At 36.2% G+C, this 23,692-nt stretch overlaps 1 protein-coding gene across 1 annotated transcript in view; it reads left to right on the top strand.

The window, feature by feature from the left end:
• Positions 1–23,692, top strand: part of ST8SIA1 (ST8 alpha-N-acetyl-neuraminide alpha-2,8-sialyltransferase 1) — a 304,938-nt gene that overhangs the window by 88,677 nt on the left and 192,569 nt on the right. Inside the window, exon 4 of the mRNA XM_082419852.1 lies at positions 5,084–5,176. Within this exon, the coding sequence (XP_082275978.1) occupies positions 5,084–5,176 (93 nt within the window). The remainder of the gene's footprint in view (positions 1–5,083; positions 5,177–23,692) is intronic.

A 23,692-nucleotide genomic window follows, 5' to 3' on the forward strand; every position in this document is an offset into this window, starting at 1 on the left:
GGATGTGCAGATGTGTTGTAGAAAAAAAGGACATTTGTTACTGAAGAAGTGTAGGCACCTGGAGGCTATGCTGGGGAGGGTCTTTCAGGTGGGCCCCGAGGTCTCAGTGAAGTGGAAATGACTGTGAACCAGGGGCCAAAAAGCTCCGGGGCCAGGAAGGCTGAGGTCTCCAGCAACACAGAGGGCAGAAAGCTGAAGGGGGGTGGCGGTTGTGTTTTGTGTTCATTTTTAAGGATAACTAGATAATGGTCTAGAAGTAACAAAAGTTAGCTGAGAGAACAGAGAACCACCCCTGGGCTCTGAGCTAAGTGGAGTAGGGGAGAGTAAAGCCTGTCTGAGAGTGTTTCAAGGAAGCTGTGTACTGAGGGGAGGGTCAAGTTCCTTCTCAGAGAGCAAGGATTGGGCTCCTTGAAAGACTTTATCTTGCTGGTGAAGCCTGCTGTAGAGTGGGAGTGGGGTCCTCTTCTATCTCTCTTTCCTTTATGGAGGTACCCTGCCCTAGTTTTTCCAGTGTAAGACTCTGTTTTCCTTTCCATTGCCATTCTTATTTTTTGTGATACATACAAACCGTGGAAACATGGAGACAATAAAAATGTAGCTCTCTAAATTCAAGTCGACGTCAATTTGGTGAGCACCTACTTTGTATTGGGTCTTTGCTGGGGTTGAGAATGGTATGTTGAACAATTCCCTCATGGACTTAAAACCTGGAGATGTGCCAGTGCTGTGACTGGGGTGATTCAGAAGCAGATGATGAGTGAGTGGGGACCCTCTGAGGGGAAGTGGCATCTGGGCAGAGCCCTCTCTCCATTCCACTCTGGACACAGGCCACCGTGTCCAAGCTCTAAGGTAGGAAGGACGCCAAGTGCTGCCACAGGGTTGTGAGCCATGGGGAGAGTGCGGTGAGATGGGATTTAAGCTGTAGAAGTGGGGACAGTTACCTGAAGAGCAGAGGTACCCCCGCTAATACATTGGTGTTAGGTGGAGGCTGGAGGGCCAGCAAAGAAAACAGAGGGGTTGGAGGACCAGCCCTTGCTGCAAACTCACTCTGTGACCCGCAGTGCACCACTGTACCTTTGCTGCAGCTCAGCTTTCTAATCTACGTGAGGAGGTGGCTGCAGACGATACCCCAAGCCTTTCCATTGTGGAAACTCTGATTCTGTGATGATGTGGCTATCACACCACTGTATCACATTCACGTAGTCTAGTTTCCATTTTCATATTGCTCTCGAGTATAAGTTGATTTGCTTTTTCCAGAAACTGTGTAAGGAAGAAAGAGTGGAAATATTATACTCACAGATTCAGGAAAGTTAAGTGATTTCAAGAGGTCTGAGTGCAATGTGGAAGGAGGCATTAGTACAATAAATGTATTTTTTTAGTATTCCTGAGTGGGCATGTGTTTGTCACTACATTTAGGAAGATGGATATTTTAAACTTAACGTGCACAAGATCACGCCTAAGCATCTTAGGGGGTTACCTATATTATTTATTACAAATAAGCAAGACTACATTTGCGTTGTATACATCAATATTGATATATTCAAGTTCAGAATTAATGAGTGCTTGTGATTAGCGTGCACAGCACAGGATTAAACAGATGTTCATGGAATGATGAGGGAGGTGAGGATTGAAAAAAATTCAAAGAAGGTAGCATCAAAACTAGATGTGCACGTGCCTTTGATTCAGTTTCAAGAATGGCGCCATTATCGTAACACCTTTGAATTTTTAAAAAGCCTTATTAATAGTTTACAATGTGGGAGTAATTAAATGTTGATAAATTGTTTATAAAGTATTCTTATTTGACCATTTATGTATCTATTTATGCACGGTTGCTTAATACACATTTTGGTGGCACCCTGAGGAAATTGAGGTAATATCATATGTTCAAAATTAAGCATTTAGTGAGTAAATGTGTGATTAGAAAGCACATAGTATGTTCCTGGACTATAGGGTACATGGACAGTTACATTGAAAGATGAGATCCGAAAACAGCCTTACTTGTACACAGTGGTATACCCAGTGACAGTTCACGATGTTTTCCAGAATTACGATATAACAATGCCATAATTTCCTTTGCTTGGACATTTTCAAATACGTCTTCTAATGCTAGACGTCAACTCCCCATTTTTCAAAGTAAACATTTGCTCTGTAACCAAAAGCAATACTTTAAAAAGTAAAATTGTTGAATAAAATGTATCTGGAAGTTGTGCAAGACAGAGATAACAGTGATTGTGTCCTGGAGAGGAATTGGGTGGCTCAGGAATATGAGTGAGGACAACATAATTTTGGTGCCTTTGAATTATGCTCAATTATATGTGTTTGACATATTTAAGTGTACATGCAACTTAAAAAGGAGTTTTAGAATTTATTCTATTTAAAGATTCCTCTCCAGACCCATCACCCACCCGTCTCCACTCTCCACTTCAAAGAATATTCATTCCTCATCAATTCTGTGATCATATCTTCTAGGATCACGAGTACAGTTACTAAGACACTTCAGCCATTAATATCCATTCATTGAGCCCACAAGCGATAATGCAGAGTTTGAAACACTTTTACGCAATTATGCCTTATTAGAAACAATTTGACTGTATTAAATGTGCCTTTTATGTAAGTCTATGTAATTATCAATTTAGGAGTTGAGGAGCTAAAATTATAGTGTGCTTTTTTTCTAAGAGAAGCGCTACAGGGAAGTATCATAGAAATTTGTACTTGAAGAGAAAGTTTACCCAGAAGAACAGATATTTACACCAGAACACAATGTCATTATTTTCCAGAAGTGAATGTATAAGATATTATCTTTATTGTTTTCAGCATTTCCCTCTATTGCAGGATTTGGCAGTTAGTGTCTGGAAGTGTTTTTCTGAGCTTTTTTTTTGTGGTAGGAGGTGTGAAGTGGACCCAGACATATGAGCCATGGATCAATCTATGAGGAATGCACAGAAAAACAAAGTAGTTTTTCAGGAATACCAACTAGTTTCATTTAATGATGACAAAACAGGTTAACCGCACTTTCCGGCAATATTCAGAGTTTACAGGTTTAATATAATGTGGTTGATTCTCAAATGTTATGAAGGGCCATCAAGATCAAAGGGGAAGTGATAAATTAGGAGATTGGGATTAACATATACACACTGCTATATATAAAATAGATAACTAACAAGGACCTACTGTATAGCACAGGGAACTCTACTCAATATTCTGTAATAACCTATATGGGAAAAGAATCTGAAAAAGAATGGATATATATATGGATATATATATGTGTGTGTGTGTGTGTGTGTGTATAACTGATTCACTTTGCTGTACACCTGAAACTAACACAACATTGTAAATCAACTAGACTCCGATAAAAACTAAAAAAAAAAAAAAAATTACATTCATCAAAAAAAAAGAGAGACAAATGCCCAAATTCTAGGCTGTGTTTTATCCTGGGAGTCCTTTTCATCTTTGCAAAGATCAGTTAAATCACAAGACCACAGTCAGCACCATGGCCGGATGAGCCTGGCGGTGAATAAACTCACTCCCCGACATGGTCTTCGGAAACCTCTTGGGATATGGTGCAACCACTAGACTAGAGATGCCTTAAGTAGGCTCTGTGACTTGGCTTCCCCCAGGCTTCCCACCATGCCTGTTGTGTTTGTTCTCAGTGGGCACTCAACTGGCTGACATTAATCTGTGGGGAGCTGCCAGAAGAACCAGGATCTTGTTACCAAAGAGCAGGTGAAAGGAAGATTCCAAATCAACTGAGACAAGTTTCTGCCTGGGATACCCTGATGTGGTAGGAGTCAAATACAGGGTAAATACGAGACGACATCAAGGAACTTGTGCTGATCAGCTGAGTCGGTGCTCAGACAAGTCCATGTCCTGGGGGAAATTTGTAGGGAAATTTTAATAGTTGGGGAATGGCCAAGACCTTAATATTTGTAAGATGTCTACCGGCAAATAAACGATGCTTTGGTTTGCTGAAGTAAGAAAAAGTTAGAGGTGCCCTGCTGTGGAGTCAACTTAGAGACATGGGTGGAGAGGAGCACTTAGGACTCAGTAATAAAAGAAAATCTAATGGAAGCTATAGACTCATTTGGGATGGTCAGAAGTAATAGATATATATTTAGTTATATTTATATGATATTTCTGATATGTGATATATTTGAGCTTTTACTATGAGACATCAAGGTAGGGACTTTTTATACATTTCTTACTTTAATCCTTGCAGCCACCTTATTGGAGAGGAAAAGTCGTTATCCTCATTTTGTGTAATGGGGAAACTGAGGCAGTTGACAACTTGGTTAATGTCTCACTGGCAGAAAGCCATGGGATTTGGATTTGCAATTGCAATATTTTCCGTTGTAAGCATTCATAAGACGTTGCGGTCGAGGAGAGCACCCAGGGCTGTGTTGTGTGTGTGTGTGTGTGTGTGTGTGTGTGTGTGTGTGTGTGTGTGTGTATATGAGGGAGGAGGAGCTATTTCTGTCACCTGTGCTCTTCCCTTGCCTAGACTGGGATGGTGGAGAATCATTGCATTTCTTTAAATGACAGATTATTTTGTCTTCACCAGTAGGCAACCATACGTTGGTCATGTATCCCAAAGTCGCACATGCATCGATTTAGGTGGCAGAGTTTGCCTTGAATGTACTATTATAATTTAGAATTTGGGAAAAGAATGAAAAACACAAGCAAATACAATTCTTCCTTTTCTCTTGAAGTTTGTTGGTATCCACAGAGAACACTGTAGGTCCTGTGTCTTCTAGGGGACTACACCCTCCTGAACACTAATTTCAAGTCTAATATACCCTGACTTATCACCTCAAAAATATTTTGAATGGAATAAATTCATTTTAGTTATATCTCTTTCCTTTAGTAAATCCTTTACCTCTCTAGCTGACATTTTCTTTCTTCTAAAACAGAAATAGTTTTTATGACAGCGTTTTGAAGATGCTAAGAGTTAGTCTAGTAAAAGGGAGAGGTGATAAAAACAGTTATTTGTGAATTGAGCTAGACTTAGTAAAATTCCTATTTGCCATGATAATTGACCTGATTTAAAAGTATGTAAATCATTCTGAAGTGCTTGTTCTTGTTTCTCTAGATGCAATCTTCCTCCTTTGTCAAGTGAATACACTAAGGATGTTGGATCCAAAAGTCATTTAGTGACGGCTAACCCCAGCATAATTCGGCAAAGGTAAGAGTTTATGACTTCTGTTTGTGAGGAATTAAAAGGAAGGCTTTCGAAGTATTTAACATCTTAAAGGCAGTGAACATAATTCAGTTTGGGAAACAAAGAAGAAAACCATCTGGATAGGCAGGAAGGATGAAGGAGGGAATTGTAAATAAACTAGACAGGATTGTGGGAATCCAAACACTATTTCATGCTTCCTCTGGGATTCCGTTTCTTGCCTTTAGAGATGGTAAAAATAACATGTCAATCCATCGTTTTGCTCAAAGAAGTAATATAATATCGTGCTTACTCATTAGTACTACTTTCCAATTTGTTGCCTTCAGTCCCAACTCATTGATTGGCACTGATTGGTGAACTGAAGTCATGTCAACTTTATTAAAGAGTAAAAACAGAGAAGTGACCACTTTACTGCATATGAATGCATGAAAGTAGCAATATTGTGGGAATGTACAGGAATGTGTGATTATATGATGTTATAATATAGTACATCACATGATATTCAGTCAGATTTGGGAAAGCAGATGGAAAATTCTTACTCTAGTATCGATTCCAGAAATCTTGGCAGCTGCTGTGGGAGCTTCTGGGGGTCGTCGGTCTCTAGTTGATGAAGCCCAGCGGTAAGCTGTGAGCTGTTTATCCAAGGACTGTTCATCGTAGAGAATGACTCAATCTCTGTGAAAAGAAGAGTCGAACATCGCCTTTATGCTCTCCCATGTACACTAGCAGATAATAGTGAAATACCCAGATATTCTAAGCTCAGGCATTTGCCACCTAAGGAAGTCTTATCCAAGTGAATAGCACTTGTGTGTCACTTGATAAACAATGCTACGCTACTTGTTTTGGTTCATAAGTAAGTATTCCCATAAAATAGATGTTGGGAAACACAACCAATTTTTAATTGGACAGATACTGTGAAATTACACTTCCAAAATGTACCATTTACTTCCTCTTTGGTCATGGATCAGACTGCCTGTTTTCCAGTACTGAAAACATTATGTGCTGTTCATCTTTTAAATTTTTGTCAGTTTGCTGAGTTAAAAATGATACATTATTTTTTACTTAATATGTGTTTTTTTTTGAATATGAGAAGGGCTGAGTGGGTATTGACTATTAGTATTTTTTCTTCTGTGAATTGCCTGTTTGCATTTTTTGCCCGTTTCGTACTTTTTTTCTTTTTACAAACTATTTTCCTGTTGATTTATAAGAACTGTATAGATATTAAGTCTTTGTTTGCTATATATGGAGCAAATATTTTCTTCTAATCTGTTTAACTTCTGTCCTATCAGAATTCAACATTTTTTATACAATGAAACTTGTTAGTCTTCTCCTTTTTTTAAAAAAAAACTATCTTTAGACAGTCTTCCTTACCCACATTCCCTCCAATGAGAAAATATTATCCTGTATTTTTTTAGTGCATTTATAGTTTCATTTTTTATACTTAAGAAATTTAATCCATGTGACTATCTTTATTTTTATAACACTGATCTTAATGTTTTTCCACAAAAATATATGTTCGTTATAAGAAATTAAGAGAGAAAAATACAAAGAAGATGGTAACAAAAAGAATCACCCCAAACCTCACCATTTGTAAATAACTATAACTAACACGAGGTACACTTTTTTCAGATATTTCATATATTCTTCAGAACTTTGAAGATATTGTTTCATTATCTTCTGGCACCCAGAGTTGCCAACCAAAAATCTAATGGAAATTTATTCATTTTTTTATTTGAGGGAAATCTTTCTTTCCTTCCTCCACTAAAACGTATACATTTCTTTTTACCATTTAAATTCAGAAAGTTTACCAAGATATATCTCAGAGTGGGTCTATTTTTTCATTAATGTTGCTTGGCACATTAATGAGAGGTCTTTTGAGTTGGAAGATGTGGAGGTGTAGTGGTTATGAGTCTGTCCTCTAAAGCAAGATGACTTGGGTTTCGCTTCCTGCTCGCCCACTCACAGCTGTGTGAGCTTGACTGAGTTACTTAACACTTCCTCCTTCAGTTTCCTCATCTATAAAGCAGGAATAATAATACTTAGTTTAATTCATACTTACAATGAATTAAACTACATATATATGTAGATGTATATATGTGTAAATATGTGTGTGTATATATGTATATTGTAATTATATATATGCTTAGAACAGTGCCTGGTATATTGTAAGCACTATATAAATGTTAGCTATCATTAGTATTGCTTTTCATCTTTGTGAACATTCTCTCTCTTATATGCCTGATTATTTTCTCTTCTTCATTATATTTGCTCTCTCTTTCTAGTCCTCCTATTAAGTGGATATTAGAACTTCTAGATATATTAACCATGATTTCTAACTCTTTCCTTGTACCATGTAGCTTTGTGTGTGTATATGTGTGTGTTGTGTCCCAAGAATAACCCCTTTCAGCTCAGTAAATCGTATTTTAGTTGTGTTCATTCGGCTATGTAGTCTACCATTTCCACTTTTTAATTGTATTTTTATTTTTTGTGAGCTAAATTATTTTTCTCAAGGCAGCATATTTTTTATGGATATAATGTCCTCTTAGGTTTCATCAAGACTGTATAAATGGACTTAGAAGTTTTGTGTTTTTGTTCTTTCTATATTCAGATTATTCTTCCTATTTTTTGGACTTAATGCTACATATATGATTTGACATTTTCCAAAATTTGTACTATAGTTTTCTGTTCAATTTTGTATGGTAAGCCTTTTTGCTGTCAGTGAATATAGCTTTATAGGTATATACTTTCATAATAAACAGTTAGTTTAAAAAATGTCACTGAAAACCAAAAATGCCAGTCAAATTTGTGAGTTAGTATTGAATAACTTAAATGAATGACCAAAACTCAGTGCTCTATATTTAATTTTTAGTGTGATTTGTTTGCTGACATAAACTAATGTAGCATAGCAAGGAGTTGGGAAGAATAAGAAGACAAAACCTTTCTCTTTTACAGTTTAGTTATTGACTCACACTCAGTCTTGGGTTTTTTGTGGGTTTTTGTGAGAGGGCTTGGGGGTCTGATCAGGAAGATGTCAGAAAATCAACAATGATTATGATTTCTCTTTAATTCAATTAAGTGGATTAGGGTTCTGGAAATCATAAATATGTGCAATTTTTAAAATTGGGAAGGGTTCATATCAGATTCAAGAGAATGAGCAAAAGGTCAAGAGAACACTTACAGAAATATTTTTCTTTGATTATTTAAATTTTTTTAGATAATTTCAGATTCACAAGAAGTTGCAAAACAAAAAAAAGTACAGGAAGGTCCTTTGTACTCTTCATCCAGTTTACCCCAATGGTAATGTCTTGCATAACCATAGTATAATACTTTTCCGTGCCTGGAGGGGAATGAGACATACAGTACATTACACTGAAGGACAAAAGAGTCTATTTTTCTACCTGAATATGTGGAATTGGTGGTAAGATTTTAAAAAGCTCGTGAAAATGAGTATTTATTTAGAACAAGACAGAGCAAGATGAAAGAGAAAGTGAGATTGTGATTTTGAGAAAAATTATAACTACAGAAGGAGAAAGGAAAGGATCAATAATTGTTTGAAGGGAAAAAAGTTCAATATAAAGAATTAATGCAAGGCAAGCAAGAGTCATTATGATTAATGCTGGGTCAACATTTAGTCAGTGTTTCTATGTGCCAGGTTCTGTGCTCTTTATATGCATTGCCTCATTTAATCTCAAAATAATCCTAATAAGGAAGTATTTTAATGTGTGTTTTTACAGAAAAACAAACGTGACATAAGTTTTGTCATCTGCTCATATTCACAGCTGCTGGTCATCAGTCTGGGACTTCACCCAGACTTGTCTCAATCCAAAACCCATACTCTTAACCAGTGACCATCGCACACCCCATCTTTCCAGGTGATCCATATGTTGCACAAGGAGACAATTGAGTTTCCACAAGTGATAAGTCATTTTGGAAAAGGGAGTGAAAGTTTTTTCACTTAACAAAGTATATTCAATGATGCAAGGTTTTTGAATACAAAATCAAAATGCATATAGCAGTTCCATTTTGTGAAATATGGAAAAGTATATCCCAGTAACATCAGATACTTTTATATACTTAACAGTTAGACAAGGGAATTCCCTGGTGGTCCAGTGGTTAGGACTCGGCGCTTTCACTGTTCTGGCCTGGGTTCAATCCATGGTCAGGGAACTAAGATCCCGCAAGCCACGTGGCTCGGCCAAAGAAGCAAACAAAAATTAGACAAAAAAGCAAACCCTCTATAGAAAAATTACGGAATTTTATTGAGGGACATTTTGGACAACCTAAATGTCAAATAATATTACTCCTAATGATTCTTGCTTAACCTTGTGTTAATTCTTTATATTGAACTTAATCTTAACCAACAGGTTTACTTTGCCTCGTAAACATTTAATTTTTGACCCTTTCCTTTCTCCTTCTGTAGTTATCAGATTCACATATATATAGACCCTTAATATATGACAGAGGTAATATTGTAGATCAGAGAGAAAAGGACAAATTTTTCAAAATGATGTGAAGACAGTTAGGTGTCTATGAAATTATACCTCTACCTCATACCTTATACCAAATATCATTTCCAGATGGTTAAGACCTAACTTTGAAAAGCAAAACAAGAAAGCTTGTAGAAAATAACGTAGGTCTTGTGATTTCTTATATAAGAATCACATAGCACTAAATAGAAGGGAAAAGACTGATAAGTTTGATTTATTAAAATTGGGAACTTTTATTCATAAAAAGACATGGTAGAAGTAGGGCAAATACAACCACATTTTAGAGGAAGACAACTAACAAAGGACTTGGATCCAGAGTATACAAATAACTTTTACGTGTAACTTAGAAATAAATTAATTGAATATGAAAAACAGAAAACCAGTAGGAAAATAAGTCAAAGAGTTGAACCAGACTTCATAGAACAACTCCAAATAGCCAATAAATGAATGAATAGATGCTCTACTGCATTAGTAATCAGAAAAAATGCAAATAAAAATCCCTAGGAGATATCATTACACGTCCATCAGGTTGGCAGAACTTATTCCAACTGTTAGTGAGCATGTGGACCCGAAAGTACCATATATACTATTTGGAGGGAATATGGTTCCAACCACTCTGGAGTGTGTTTTGACGTTATGTAGTAGGGTTGAAGATACACATGCTCCATGCCCTAGCAGTTCCACTCCTAGGTATATACCCTAGAGAAAAACAGTATTTATAAGAGAGAAATGTATAATAACGTTTATAGTAGCTAAAAATTAAAATAATTGATTGTGAATTCATGGTGGAATGAATCAATGAATTCAGGTATGTTCACATTGTGGAATGCTTTACCGCCACGAACTATGACTACCCACAATAAAGTGGGTGAACTTCAAAAACCTGATATTGACAAAAAGAAGGGAGTCATAAAAAATACAGTAGGATGTCCATATAAAGGTAAAAATAAAACTAATTAACAGGATGGTTTAGGGACACGTCCATAACAATTCTGAGGACCAACAAGTGGTTCCTTCTCAGGGGAGGAGAGTGTTGGATTCAGGAAGTTTTTTATTCAGATCTTGTAGTCTCCTTCCAAAGCTTTGCACACCCAAGATGCTGGCAGTGTCTTGCACTTTCATGTGACTAAAAATCAAATTCATTGGGCAAAGATGTGCAGTGGAAATGCCTAAGTACCACTGATTTTCATGGCTGTCCTCCAGATCCTTGATTCTTATAAAAATATTCCACTGAGAGTTACAAGCACTATGAGTTTTCACTACAAAATTCTCGTAGAAAAGATATCGGTATCAAGATAAAACAGGCGTGAGAAAATTCAGTATATACGAGAGGCACCCATGATGATGATTCACACGTTATATATGTATAATTAATGTATATATATTTATAATGTACACATTATTCTGCCTGTAGCAAAAATAAGGTTAGAGAAGGTAATATCCGTTGATGTAGTTAGTAGAAATTCTCAGTAAGAAGGGGCTCTGCTATAGCCTTTGTTAGGATATCTTGTCTAGAGTACATTCTCAGTTTTTAAAAACAGCTTTATTGAGGTATAATTGATATACAAAAAAAAAACTGCACATGTTTAATGTGTACAGTTTGATGAGTCTGGGCATACGCATACACCTATGATACTATCACCATCATCAAGGTAATAAACATAACCATCGCCACCAAAAGTTTCCTTGTGCCCCTGTTTTTTTGAGTGTGTGATAATAAGAACACTTAAGATGAGTTCTATTCTCTTAACAGATTGTTGTTCAATGGGTATACAGTGAACTCTTTTTGACAGCACCTAGAACAAAAGGATTAGTTAGGGTGCCCGGGACACAGATTAGAAAGGGCTTTGCAATCGCATTCAACTTCTGATTGCATTTTTATGGGTTAGAGAAGAGAAGTTATTCTAATGTGACAGCAGAGTCTGTTGGATCTTCAGACCCACTGCTGTTGTCCTCTTTCTTCCTTTGCTGGGTTTTGTAGGTGGATGGCAACAAGGATCCCTTCACAGGGTTGCCCTTCATTAACATACACCAGCTCTAACCCATTGGTCCACAAACATTTTTGTTCAAATACCCTTTAAAAGAATTTTTAAAATCCGTCATTATTTCCTTGATCTTTTAAAAGTTACCTAATTTTTTTTGGCATGAAGTTAAATTGTTGCCAAGCATGCACTTTCAGCTTTCTACATTGTGCATATTTAAATACATATTGTCAAAGTCTCAGAAGTGCAGATTTAGCCTTTTGGATGTTCCATGTCCTCATAGCAAAGCCAGTGCGCTTTGTCAAATTAGTTCACTAAGTTGAGTTGACTTTCTGTCAGAAAAAGGCAGACTACATTTTATTCACTTAAGTGCTAAAATGTAACCCCATATAATCATCTCACTTCTGAGTTCTAATTATTCAACATGTAAGTAAGGTATAGGAGTTGCCAAGAGTTTGTCCCCTGGATAAAATAAGGCACAGCCTCCATCTATTTCTTATAAAGATCTTTTTGCTTTTTCTCAGGGGACACGTCTTCAGAAACTATGTACCTTACAAATGTTTGTTTGTTTGGTTGCCTGGTGGCTTTTACACTCTGGGGCACTGCATCATTATAATATTTGGGATAATAGGAGGTATGCCTTTTGTGAAGTGGAAAAGGGAAAATTATGAAAGTAGAGGTTGGAAAATAGTTGTTTAGGCTATCAGATTAGTCTTGAGTAAATGTTTTAGAAAAGTGCATATGTGGAATTTGAGGATTTGGAAATTAATGGGGGAAGAGGGAGATTAAAATGGGAGCTTCACAAGAACAAAGTTGCAGAGGTGCTCATTCAACAAATATATTTTGAAATCTACTCTGAGACAGAGAATACAAAGTTGAAGAAAATACAACTCGTACCCTGAAGTTGCTCCCAGTCAACAGACATTCTGTGGTCTTGGAATCCATAAAGGGGGTCCGGGGGACCCCTGAATCCCTTCTGAAATTTATTTTTAAAATTTTATGTATGTGTATTATGTATTTTTTAAATCCGATTTTCCAAGGCTTCCATTACTCACAATAGGTTTAAAATTCACTGGCCCAAACTGAGTCATTCTATCAGGTAAAATTAGAGATTACAGTTCTCAAAGCTTGTTTCTTAATTTTTCAATAGAATTGAAAACTCAATTAGCCATTTTGCCCATTTCAGGAGTTCAGTACCATATTTGGGCAAATGATGGTTAAAACATAAAAACTGGAACTTACTTGATTGTCCTGTTTTGATATTACTTTTGAGTTTTGAGGCTCCAGCTTGGCCAGTGATTATTATTTGCAGCCACAAAAAAGAGCGTCAGTGTTCTGAGTGTGTGCTTCCATGTGGGCATAGTAGAGGCAGTAGTATCAGTGTGAACAGCTTGGGGTCAAGAATCTTTTATCTGTGCTCTTGAGACCCCAGCATGTTTTTTGGCATACAGGACATGCACAGTAAATGTTTAGGGAATGAATGAATAAGTGAATAAATATATTTTAAATATCCTTCAAACTGAATTTCTGGTTTAAACTGTCTTTAAAAAGGAAATTTAATGAATTTTTTGGTGTCAGTTAAAATGTTTCTATGCTCTTAAACTAAGGAGATAAATTTTTTAGTAACAGATATTTCAAAGCAGTATTAATGAAATGCTTAGCAGGGAAAACTTGGTTCCTCTTTTTTAAAAAAGTTGACATAAATTAAGGAACAAAAAAGCTATCAGAACAAATAGAGTATAAATCATGGTGGAGTTAACCTTTTAAAATTTGTAAGTGTGTAGCTTTTAGTTGACTGGAAGGACTTGATATAAGACCCAAATATTTATTTTGAGGTTTCTAATATCAGGTAGAAACTGGGTAATCTCTTTTCGTACAAGTGAAAGAGACTATCCAATGTTTATCACCTCTAATTTTACTAAAGGCACTTGGGAGTGTAGAGGTATTATCTGGGAGAACAATTGCTTATTTTATTGATGTACTTTTTAAAAAATAATTTGAGCTTTGAGGAGAATGACTTGGATCCAAAGAGGGTTTATAACAACTTCTTTTTAACATTCTACATGACTCATGCCTCAGACTGTGTTCCTAAACATCTCCATCTCTTCTGCCCGCTGACTTCTTTTTTCTTTTCTCTCCAAACTTAGAGCAGTTTATCAGTGGTGTTTGCACCAAGGTTTGGCAGTCACTGATAGCCATTCTCTCTAACATCTGCTGTGATATAAGGGAATTAAAAGGCAGATGCTAAAACTGGAACTAGAGAGAGCAAGGAGAAGACAGAGAAGAGATGCCTCTAAAAGGGTGTAGATCTGTATGGAGTTTGTGTCTGGATGAAATAGTTATCCAAGTTTTGGCTTTAAACAGACTTTGTGTTCAAATTCTAGTGCCACTACTAGTAAGTGCTTCATACTTGCTAGCTATGTAAAGTTAGTTACTTAACCTCCCCCCGCCTCCCCCGTGAGTTGAGAATAAAATTATTTACCTTGAGGATTGTTGAGAGATGGAAATGAAATAATGTAGCTGTGGCCAGTAGAAGCTATTCTGATTAATACCCAGAATAGCTACTCAGGAGGACTCTCCTGTTGGAATACATTTTGTTCTTGGTTAAAACATATTTTTAACGCATTATTGGGCTCATCAAATTTAGGGAATCTCCAAGAGTATCTGCATACTTCTCCCCCAAACAAACAAAAAACCCCAAAACACAAAACAGGAAATCATGAACCTAAAACCAGACCAAGTGTTGTGAACTATAAAATTCTGATACCAAAGCTGAGAACAGGAGACCAAGCCCTGTATTTACCATGTTAATGTATGCCCCATATTAAGCCTTGATAAAGGACAATGTGGTCCCAAGTCATATTAGCAGTCTATGGCTTCTAATAGAAGCAAACACAAATTTCTTCTAGAGGAAAGCTCTCAGAATACCACTTTCAAACAGATATAAGCTCATAAGGAAACACTGAAATTCACAATATTGAAAGTCCTCAGAGATAAAAAGTAAACAAAAATTGTGGATAGACATGCCTGAGAATTTACTGAAATTGTCAGAATCAATATATTACTAAGTATGAAATTCTTATAGAAAAAATAAATATGAATCAAAAGTCAGCAAGAAAATATCAAAATTACCTAGATAACTTTAAAAAAAGAACCAAATAGGAATTTTATTTTATTTTTTAAAAAATATTTATTTATTTATTTATTTGGCTGCATTGGGTCTTAGTTGCAGCATGCGGAATCTTTCTTTGTGGCATGGGGACTCTCTAGTTGTGGCGTGAGGGCTCTAGAGCATGTAGGCTTAGTTGCCCCGTGGCATGTGGGATCTTAGTTCCCCGACCAGGGATTGAACCCGCCTCCCCTGTATTGGAAGGCAGATTCTTAACCACTGGACCACCAGGGAAGTCCCACAAATAAGAAATTTAGAAATGAAAATATAATTGTTGAAATGGACAGACATCAGATTAGACATAACTGAAGAGAGAATCAGTGAACTGGAAAATAGAGCAAATAATTTTTTAGATACAAAGATGTAGAAAATATGAAGACAAGACAAAGAAACTTGGAGACTGGAATAAGAATGACTACCAGTCCAGTCTTTCTTTAAATGGAATTGTGGAATTATAAAATAGAGGTAAAAGTTGAGACTTCTTCAGAGTTAAAGAATAATGTAATCCATAAATACAAAAAACAAAGTATCAAACATGAATTAAATTTTTAAAAAATGCAAACCTAGACCGTTTTAGTAAAATTGAACTAAAGATAATAAGAAGCTTTTAAAAGCAGCTGGAGAAAAAAGACATTACCTGCAAAAAAATGATCATTACACTAAAAGCAGACTTCTTCCAACAGTAAAAATGGAAGTCAGAAATCAATGGGAAAAAACAAATGGAATCTAATTAAACTAAAAGCTTTTGCACAGCAAAGGAAACCATAAACAAAACGAAAAGACAGCCCTCAGAACGGGAGAAAATATTTGCAAATGAAGCAACTGACAAGGGATTAATCTCCAAAATATACAAACAGCTCATTCAGCTCAATATCAAAAAAACAAACAACCCAATCCCAAAATGGGCAGAAGACATAAACAGACATTTCTCCAAAGAAGATATACAGATTGCCAAATAGCACATGAAAAGATGCTCAACTTCACTAATTATTAGAGAAATGCAAATCAAAACTACAACTAGGTATCGCCTCACACCAGTCAGAATGGCGATCATCAAAAAATCTACAAACAATAAATGCTGGAGAGGGTGTGGAGAAAAGAGTACCCTCCTACACTTCTGGTGGGAATGTCAATTGGTGCAGCCACCATAGAGAACAGTATGGAAGGTCCTTAAAAAACTAAAAATAGAACCACCATATGACCCAGCAATCCCATGCCTGGGCATATATCTGGAGAAAACCATAATTCAAAAAGATACATGCACCCCAGTGTTCATTGCAGCACTATTTACAATAGCCAGGACGTGGAAGCAACCTAAATGTCCATCAACAGAGGAATGGATAAAGAAGATGTGGTACATATATACAATGGAATATTACTCAGCCATAAAAAAGAACAAAATAATGCCATTTGCAGTAACATGGATGGACCTAGAGATTGTCATAGTGAAGTAAGTCAGACACAGAAAGACAAATATCATATGATATCACTTATATGTGTAATCTAAGAAAAAAGGGTACAAATGAATTTATTTACAAAACAGAAGTAGAGTCACAGATGTTAAAACTTATGGTTAGCAGGGGATTGGGGGGGAGGATAAATTGGGAGATTGGGATTGACATATACATACTACTATATATAAAACATGTAACTAGTAAGAACCTGCTGTATAGCACAGGGAACTCTATTCAATACTCTGTAATGGCCTATATGGGAAAATAATCTAAAAAAAAAAAAAAGAGTGGATATATGTATATGTATAACTGATTGACTTTGCTGTACGCCTGAAGCTAACACAACATTGTAAATCAACTATACTCCAATAAAAATTAAAAAAAAAAAATCAGTGGGAAAATATCTTCAAAATGCTGAGAGAAGAAACTATTCACATAGGAGTGTGTACAAATTGTCTTTCAAGTAAGAAAAACATTTTCTGTATAAACAGACAGGTTATTTACCATCAGCAGACCTTCACAGAAAGAAATTCTAAAGAATGTATTTCAGGAACAAAGAAATTGGTAAACATATAAACAAATCTAAACGAATGTCACCCATATGAAATAATAATTATACATTATCTTTACGTATGATTTGTAGAAGCCACAGATACGGAGAGCCTGCTTTAAGGGATGTGAGTATCCATGGACTCGGTACTGGAACCAATTCCCTGCAGATACCAAGGGATGACTGTACTGGAAAATAACATCACTTAAATTGGGAGGGAGAGATTGAAGTGTTTTAAAGCTCTTGTTTCAGTTATTTATTGCTCAATAGCAAATCATTCGCCATGCCTTAAACAACAACAGTCATTTTAGTGTCTTTCACAGTTTCTGTGGGTCAGGAATTCAGGAAGGACCAGGCTCAGAAGATCTGGCTTATGATCTCTCATCCAGTGACTGGAGTTGAAATGGTGAAGGATTGGAGCAGCTGGGGTTGGCTGGGCATCTCTCTTTCTCCATCTAGTCTCAGGGATCTCCATGTGGTCTCTCCTTGTGATCTTGTTTGGGCTCCCTCACAGCATGCCAGCCTCAGTACAGTTGGATTGTTTGTATGGTAGCTGGCTTCCACCAAAGCTAGTGTCCAAAGAGAACATGGCAGAAGTCGTGACATTTGTATAACCTCACAATAGAAATGACATATAGGTCAGTTCCATCACATTCTATAGGTTGAGGCAATCACAAAGGCCCACCCAGCTTCGAGAGGAAAGAGTCCTAGCACAGATCTGCCTGTTGTTAGGAGAAGTGTCAAAGTCACATTGTTAAAAGAATATGTATGATAGGAGATGTTATTGTGGTCATCTTTGGAAAATATAATCTGCCTTGGGTCACAACAATTCATATCCCTTGCCCATTCAAAATAACATTAGTCTTTCCCTGAAGACCCTCAAGACTTACTCCATCACAGCATCAACTTCAAGTCCCAGGATCTCCAAAGAATTGAAAGAAGGAACAGCAACAACAACAGAAACCCAGAAAAGAATAACCTGAAAACAAAAGTACAGCAGAGGGGATCTAAAAAGCTAAAGTTGATTCTTTGAAAAGTTGATAAATAAAAATTACTTAAAATAGACCTTTTATAATTTTTCTACAAATGTATCCTAAAAATAAAGGGAAAAAAACCCTAGTGTGTACAAGCACACATATCATGTTGTAAATAATTTGAAAACATTTGCACTCTTTAGACATACAAAAATATATCAGTGGTTTTGTAACTAGTGTCCATATTGATGGAATATTATGCAATGATATTATGGAATAGTATTCATGAATAATTTTAACAAATGGTAAAATGCCCACATAGTAAGTGAAAAAATAAGTATATAAATGTGTATGCTTCAACTATGTAAAACTATATGCATAGAAAATCCCTAAGGAAATAAATCAACATTTTCCAAATTGGCTGCAAAGTTTTATAATAGGAAAAAAATCATTAAAAGCAAGCCTTGTTATTTTACATTTTCTCCTAATGTTAACTCCTTTTGATGATACAGTAGCCCTATGAGTTAGAAGAGCAGACAATAGAATGAAGCCCTGATTTTGTGTGTGTGTGTTCCTGCCTTTCCAGATCTAAGTAAGATTGGCTTGGAACCCACATTTTATGTACTGAATTCAGAAAGTCAGAACATTCTGTGCATCTTTTCAGGAACATTGTCCTGGGAGCAGTGGAAGTGAGCCTGGCAACAAGGACCCACCTCCTGACATGGAGTAGTTATCACATCAATGTCCATTTGTTTCTTCCCTTTCTCTTTCCCTCTCTGAAGTTCTAATCCTCAGCATGAAGTAGCAGGTCAGATCAAATGTTACTTTAAAAGAATAATTAGTACATAATTAGTAAATAAATATTGGAATAGCCTAATTTCTCATGATACTTTCATGCAGATCCATTGAGAATAGGTTGCACTCCAGTGATAAAACATTAAGGGGTTGACCCAGAAGGAGTACCAGGTTAAGAATTTTTACACAGGATTTATATTGACTTTCAACACGTTGAATTATAAGAACATGTCTCTTTTTCCATCCCCTCACTTTTAGTTTGTATGTGTCCATAGGTCTGAAGTGGGTCTCTTGTAGACAGCTTATATATGGGTCTTGTTTTTGTATCCATTCAGCTAGTCTATGTCTTTTGGTTGGAGCATTTAATCCATTTATGTTTAAGGTAATTATCAATATGTATGTTCCTATTCCCATTCTCTTAATTGTTTTGGGTTTGTTATTGTAGGTCTTTTCCTTCTCTTGTGTTTCCTGCCTAGAGAAGTTCCTTTAGCATTTGCTGTAAAGCTGGTTTTGTGGTGCTGAATTCTCTTAGCTTTTGCTTGTCTGTAAAGGTTTTAATTTCTCCATCAAATCTGAATGAGATCCGTGCTGGGTAGAGTAATCTTGGTTTTAGGTTTTTCTCCTTCATCACTTTAAATATGTCTTGCCACTCCCTTCTAGCTTGCAGTTTCTGCTGAAAGATCAGCTGTTAACCTTATGGGGATTCGCTTCTGTGTTATTTGTTGTTTTTCCCTTGCTGCTTTTAATATTTTTTCTTTGTATCTAATTTTTGATAGTTTGATTAATATGTGTCTTGGTGTGTTTCTCCTTGGATTTATCCTGTATGGGACTCTCTGTGCTTCCTGGACTTGATTAACTATTTCCTTTCCCATATTGGGGAAGTTTTCAACCATAATCTCTTCAAATATTTTCTCAGTCCCTTTCTTTTTCTCTTCTTCTGGGACCCATATAATTTGAATGTTGGTGCATTTAATGTTATCCCAGAGGTCTCTGAGACTGTCCTCAGTTCTTTTTATTCCATGCAAATGGAAATCAAAAGAAAACTGGAGTAGCAATTCTCATATCAGACAAAATAGACTTCAAAATAAAGACTATTACAAGAGACAAAGAAGGACACTACATAATGATCAAGGGATTGATCCAAGAAGAAGATATAACAATTGTAAATATTAATGCATCCAACATAGGAGCACCTCAATACATAAGGCAAATACTAACAGCCATAAAAGGAGAGATCAGCATTAACACAATCATAGTAGGGGACTTTAACACCCCACTTTCACCAATGGACAGATCATCCAAAATGAAAATAAATAAGGAAACACAATCTTTAAATGGTACATTAAACAAGATGGACTTAATTGATATTTATAGGACATTCCATCCAAAAACAACAGAATACACATTCTTCTCACGTGCTCATGGAACATTCTCCAGGATAGATCACATCTTGGGTCACAAATCAAGCCTTGGTAAATTTAAGAAAATTGAAATCATATCAAGTATCTTTTCCAACCACAACGCTATGAGACTAGATATCAATTACAGGAAAAAATCTGTAAAAAATACAAACACATGGAGGCTAAACAATGCACTACTTAATAACCAAGAGATCACTTAAGAAATCAAAGAGGACATCAAAAAATACCTAGAAACAAACGACAATGGAAACATGATGACCCAAAACCTATGGGATGCAGCAAAAGCTGTTCTAAGAGGGAAGTTTATAGCAATACAATCCTACCTTAAGAAACAAGAAACATCTCAAATAAACAACCTAAACTTACACCTAAAGCAATTAGAAAAAGAAGAACAAAATAACCCCAAAGTTAGCAGAAGGAAAGAAATCATAAAGATCAGATCAGAAATAAATCAAAAAGAAATGAAGGAAATTATAACAAAGATCAATAAAACTAAAAGCTGGTTCTTTGAGAAGATAAACAAAGTTGATAAACCATTAGCCAGACTCATCAAGAAAAACAGGGGGAAGACTCAAATCAATAGAATTAGAAATGAAAAACGAGAAGTAAAAACTGACACTGCACAAATACAAAGGATCATGAGAGATTACTACAAGCAACTCTCTGCCAATAAAATGGACAACCTGGAAAAAATGGACAAACTCTTAGAAATGCACAACCTTCTGAGACTGAACCAGGAAGAAATAGAAAATATGAACAGACCAATCACAAGCACTGAAATTAAAACTGTGATTAAAAATCTTCCAACAAACAAAAGCCCAGGACCAGATGGCTTCACAGGCGAATTCTGTCAAACATTTAGAGAAGAGCTAACACCTATCCTTCTCAAACTCTTCCAAAATATAGCAGAGGGAGGAACACTCCTAAACTCATTCTACGAGGCCACCATCACCCTGATACCAAAACCAGACACAGATGTCACAAAGAAAGAAAACTACAGGCCAATATCACTGATGAACATAGATGCAAAAATTCTCAACAGAATACTAGTCAACAGAATCCAACAGCACATTAAAAGGATCATACACCATGATCAAGTGGGGTTTATCCCAGGAATGCAAGGATTCTTCAATATACGCAAATCAATCAATATGATACACCATATTAACAAACTGAAGGAGAAAAACCATAAGATCATCTCAATAGATGCAGAGAAAGCTTTCAACAAAATTCAACACCCATTTATGATAAAAACCCTGCAGGAAGTAGGCATAGAGGGAACCTATGTCAACATAATAAAGGCCATATATGACAAACCCACAGCCAACATCATCCTCAATGGTGAAAAACTGAAACCCTTTCCACTAAGGTCAGGAACAAGACAAGGTTATCCACTCTCACCACTATAATTCAACATAGTTTTGGAAGTTTTAGCCACAGCAATCAGAGAAGAAAAAGAAATAAAAGGAATCCAAATCGGAAAGGAAGAAGTAAAGCTGTCACTGTTTGCAGATGACATGATACTATACATAGAGAATCCTGAAGATGCTACCAGAAAACTACTAGAGCTAATCAATGTATTTGGTAAAGTAGCAGGATACAAAATTAATGCACAGAAATCTCTAGCATTCCTATACACCAATGATGAAAAATCTGAAAGTGAAATTAAGAAAACACTCCCATTTACCATTGCAACAAAAAGAATAAAATATCTAGGAATAAACCTACCGAAGGAGACAAAAGACCTGTATGCAGAAAACTATAAGACACTGCTGAAAGAACTTAAAGATGATACAAATAGATGGAGAGATATACCATGTTCTTGGATTGGAAGAATCAACATTGTGAAATTGACTTTACTACCCAAAGCAATCTACAGATTCAATGCAATCCCTTTCAAACTACCACTGGCATTTTTCACAGAACTAGAACAAAAAATTTCACAATTTGTATGGAAACACAAAAGACCCTGAGCAGCCAAAGCAATCTTGAGAAAGAAAAATGGAGCTGGAGGAATCAGGCTTCCTGACTTCAGATTATACTACAAAACTACAGTCATCAAGACAGTATGGTACTGGCACAAAAACAGAAATATAGATCAATGGAACAGGATAGAAAGCCCAGAGATAAACCCACACACATATGGTCACCTTATCTTTGATAAAGGAGGCAAGAATATACAGTGAAGAAAAGACAGCCTCTTCAATATGTGGTGCTGGGAAAACTGGACAGGTACACATAAAAGTATGAAATTAGAACACTCCCTAACACCATACACAAAAATAAACTCAAAGTGGATTAAAGACCTAAATGTAAGGCCAGACACTGTCAAACTCTTAGAGGAAAACATAGGCAGAACACTCTATGACATAAATCACAGCAAGATCCTTTTGACCCACCTCCTAGAGAAATAGACAACCCTCAGAATGGGAGAAAAGATTTGCAAATGAAGCAACTGACAAAGGGTTAATCTCCAAAATTTACAAGCAGTTCATGCAGCTCAATATCAAAAAAACAAACAACCCAATCCAAAACTGGGCAGAAGACCTAAATAGACATTTCTCCAAAGAAGATATACAGACTGCCAACAAACACATGAAAGAATGCTCAACATCATTAATCATTAGAGAAATGCAAATCAAAACTACAATGAGATATCATCTCACACCAGTCAGAATGACCATCATCAAAAAATCTAGAAACAATAAATGCTGGAGAGGGTGTGGAGAAAAGGGAACACTCCTGCACTGTTGGTGGGAATGTAAATTGATACAGCCACTATGGAGAACAGTATGGAGGTTCCTTAAAAAACTAAAAATAGAACTACCATACGACCCAGTAATCCCACTACTGGGCATATACCCTGAGAAAACCATAATTCAAAAAGAGTCATGTACCACAATGTTCATTGCAGGTCTATTTACAATAGCCAGGACATGGAAGCAACCTAAGTGTCCATCATTGGATGAATGGATAAAGAAGATGTGGCACGTATATACAATGGAATATTACTCAGCCATAAAAAGAAATGAAATGGAGGTATTTGTAGTGAGGTGGATGGAGTTAGAGTCTGTCATACAGAGTGAAGTAAGTCAGGAAGAGAAAAACAAATACAGTATGCTAACACATATATATGGAATCTAAGGAAAAAAAAAAAAAAGCTCATAAATAGCCTAGTGGTAAGACGGGAATAAAGACACAGACCTACTAGAGAATGGACTTGAGGATACGGGGAGGGGGAAGGGTAAGTTGTGACAAAGTGAGAGAGTGGCGTGGACATATATACACTACCAAACGTAAAATAGCTAGCTAGTGGGAAGCAGCCGCGTAGCACAGGGAGATCAGCTCGGTGCTTTGTGACCACCTAGAGGGGTGGAATAGAGAGGGTGGGAGGGAGGGAGATGCAAGAGGGAAGAGATATGGGGATATATGTATATTTATAACTGATTCACTTTGTTATAAAGCAGAAACTAACACACCATTGTAAAGCAATTATACTCCAATAAAGATGTTAAAAACAACAACAACAAAAAAAAAAAAACAATAAGAACATGTCTTTATTAAGTTTCTATTACTAAATTGCTTTAATTTGTTTACTAGAACTTTTTAAAAAAAATAAGAGCTCTACTGTTTGATTGGATGTATAAATCGTGATATGCATTTTAACTTAAATGCATATCTGGATATGCT

This window comes from Balaenoptera physalus, assembly GCF_965194825.1.
Source record: "Balaenoptera physalus genome assembly, chromosome: 13".
NCBI lineage: Eukaryota > Metazoa > Chordata > Mammalia > Artiodactyla > Balaenopteridae > Balaenoptera > Balaenoptera physalus.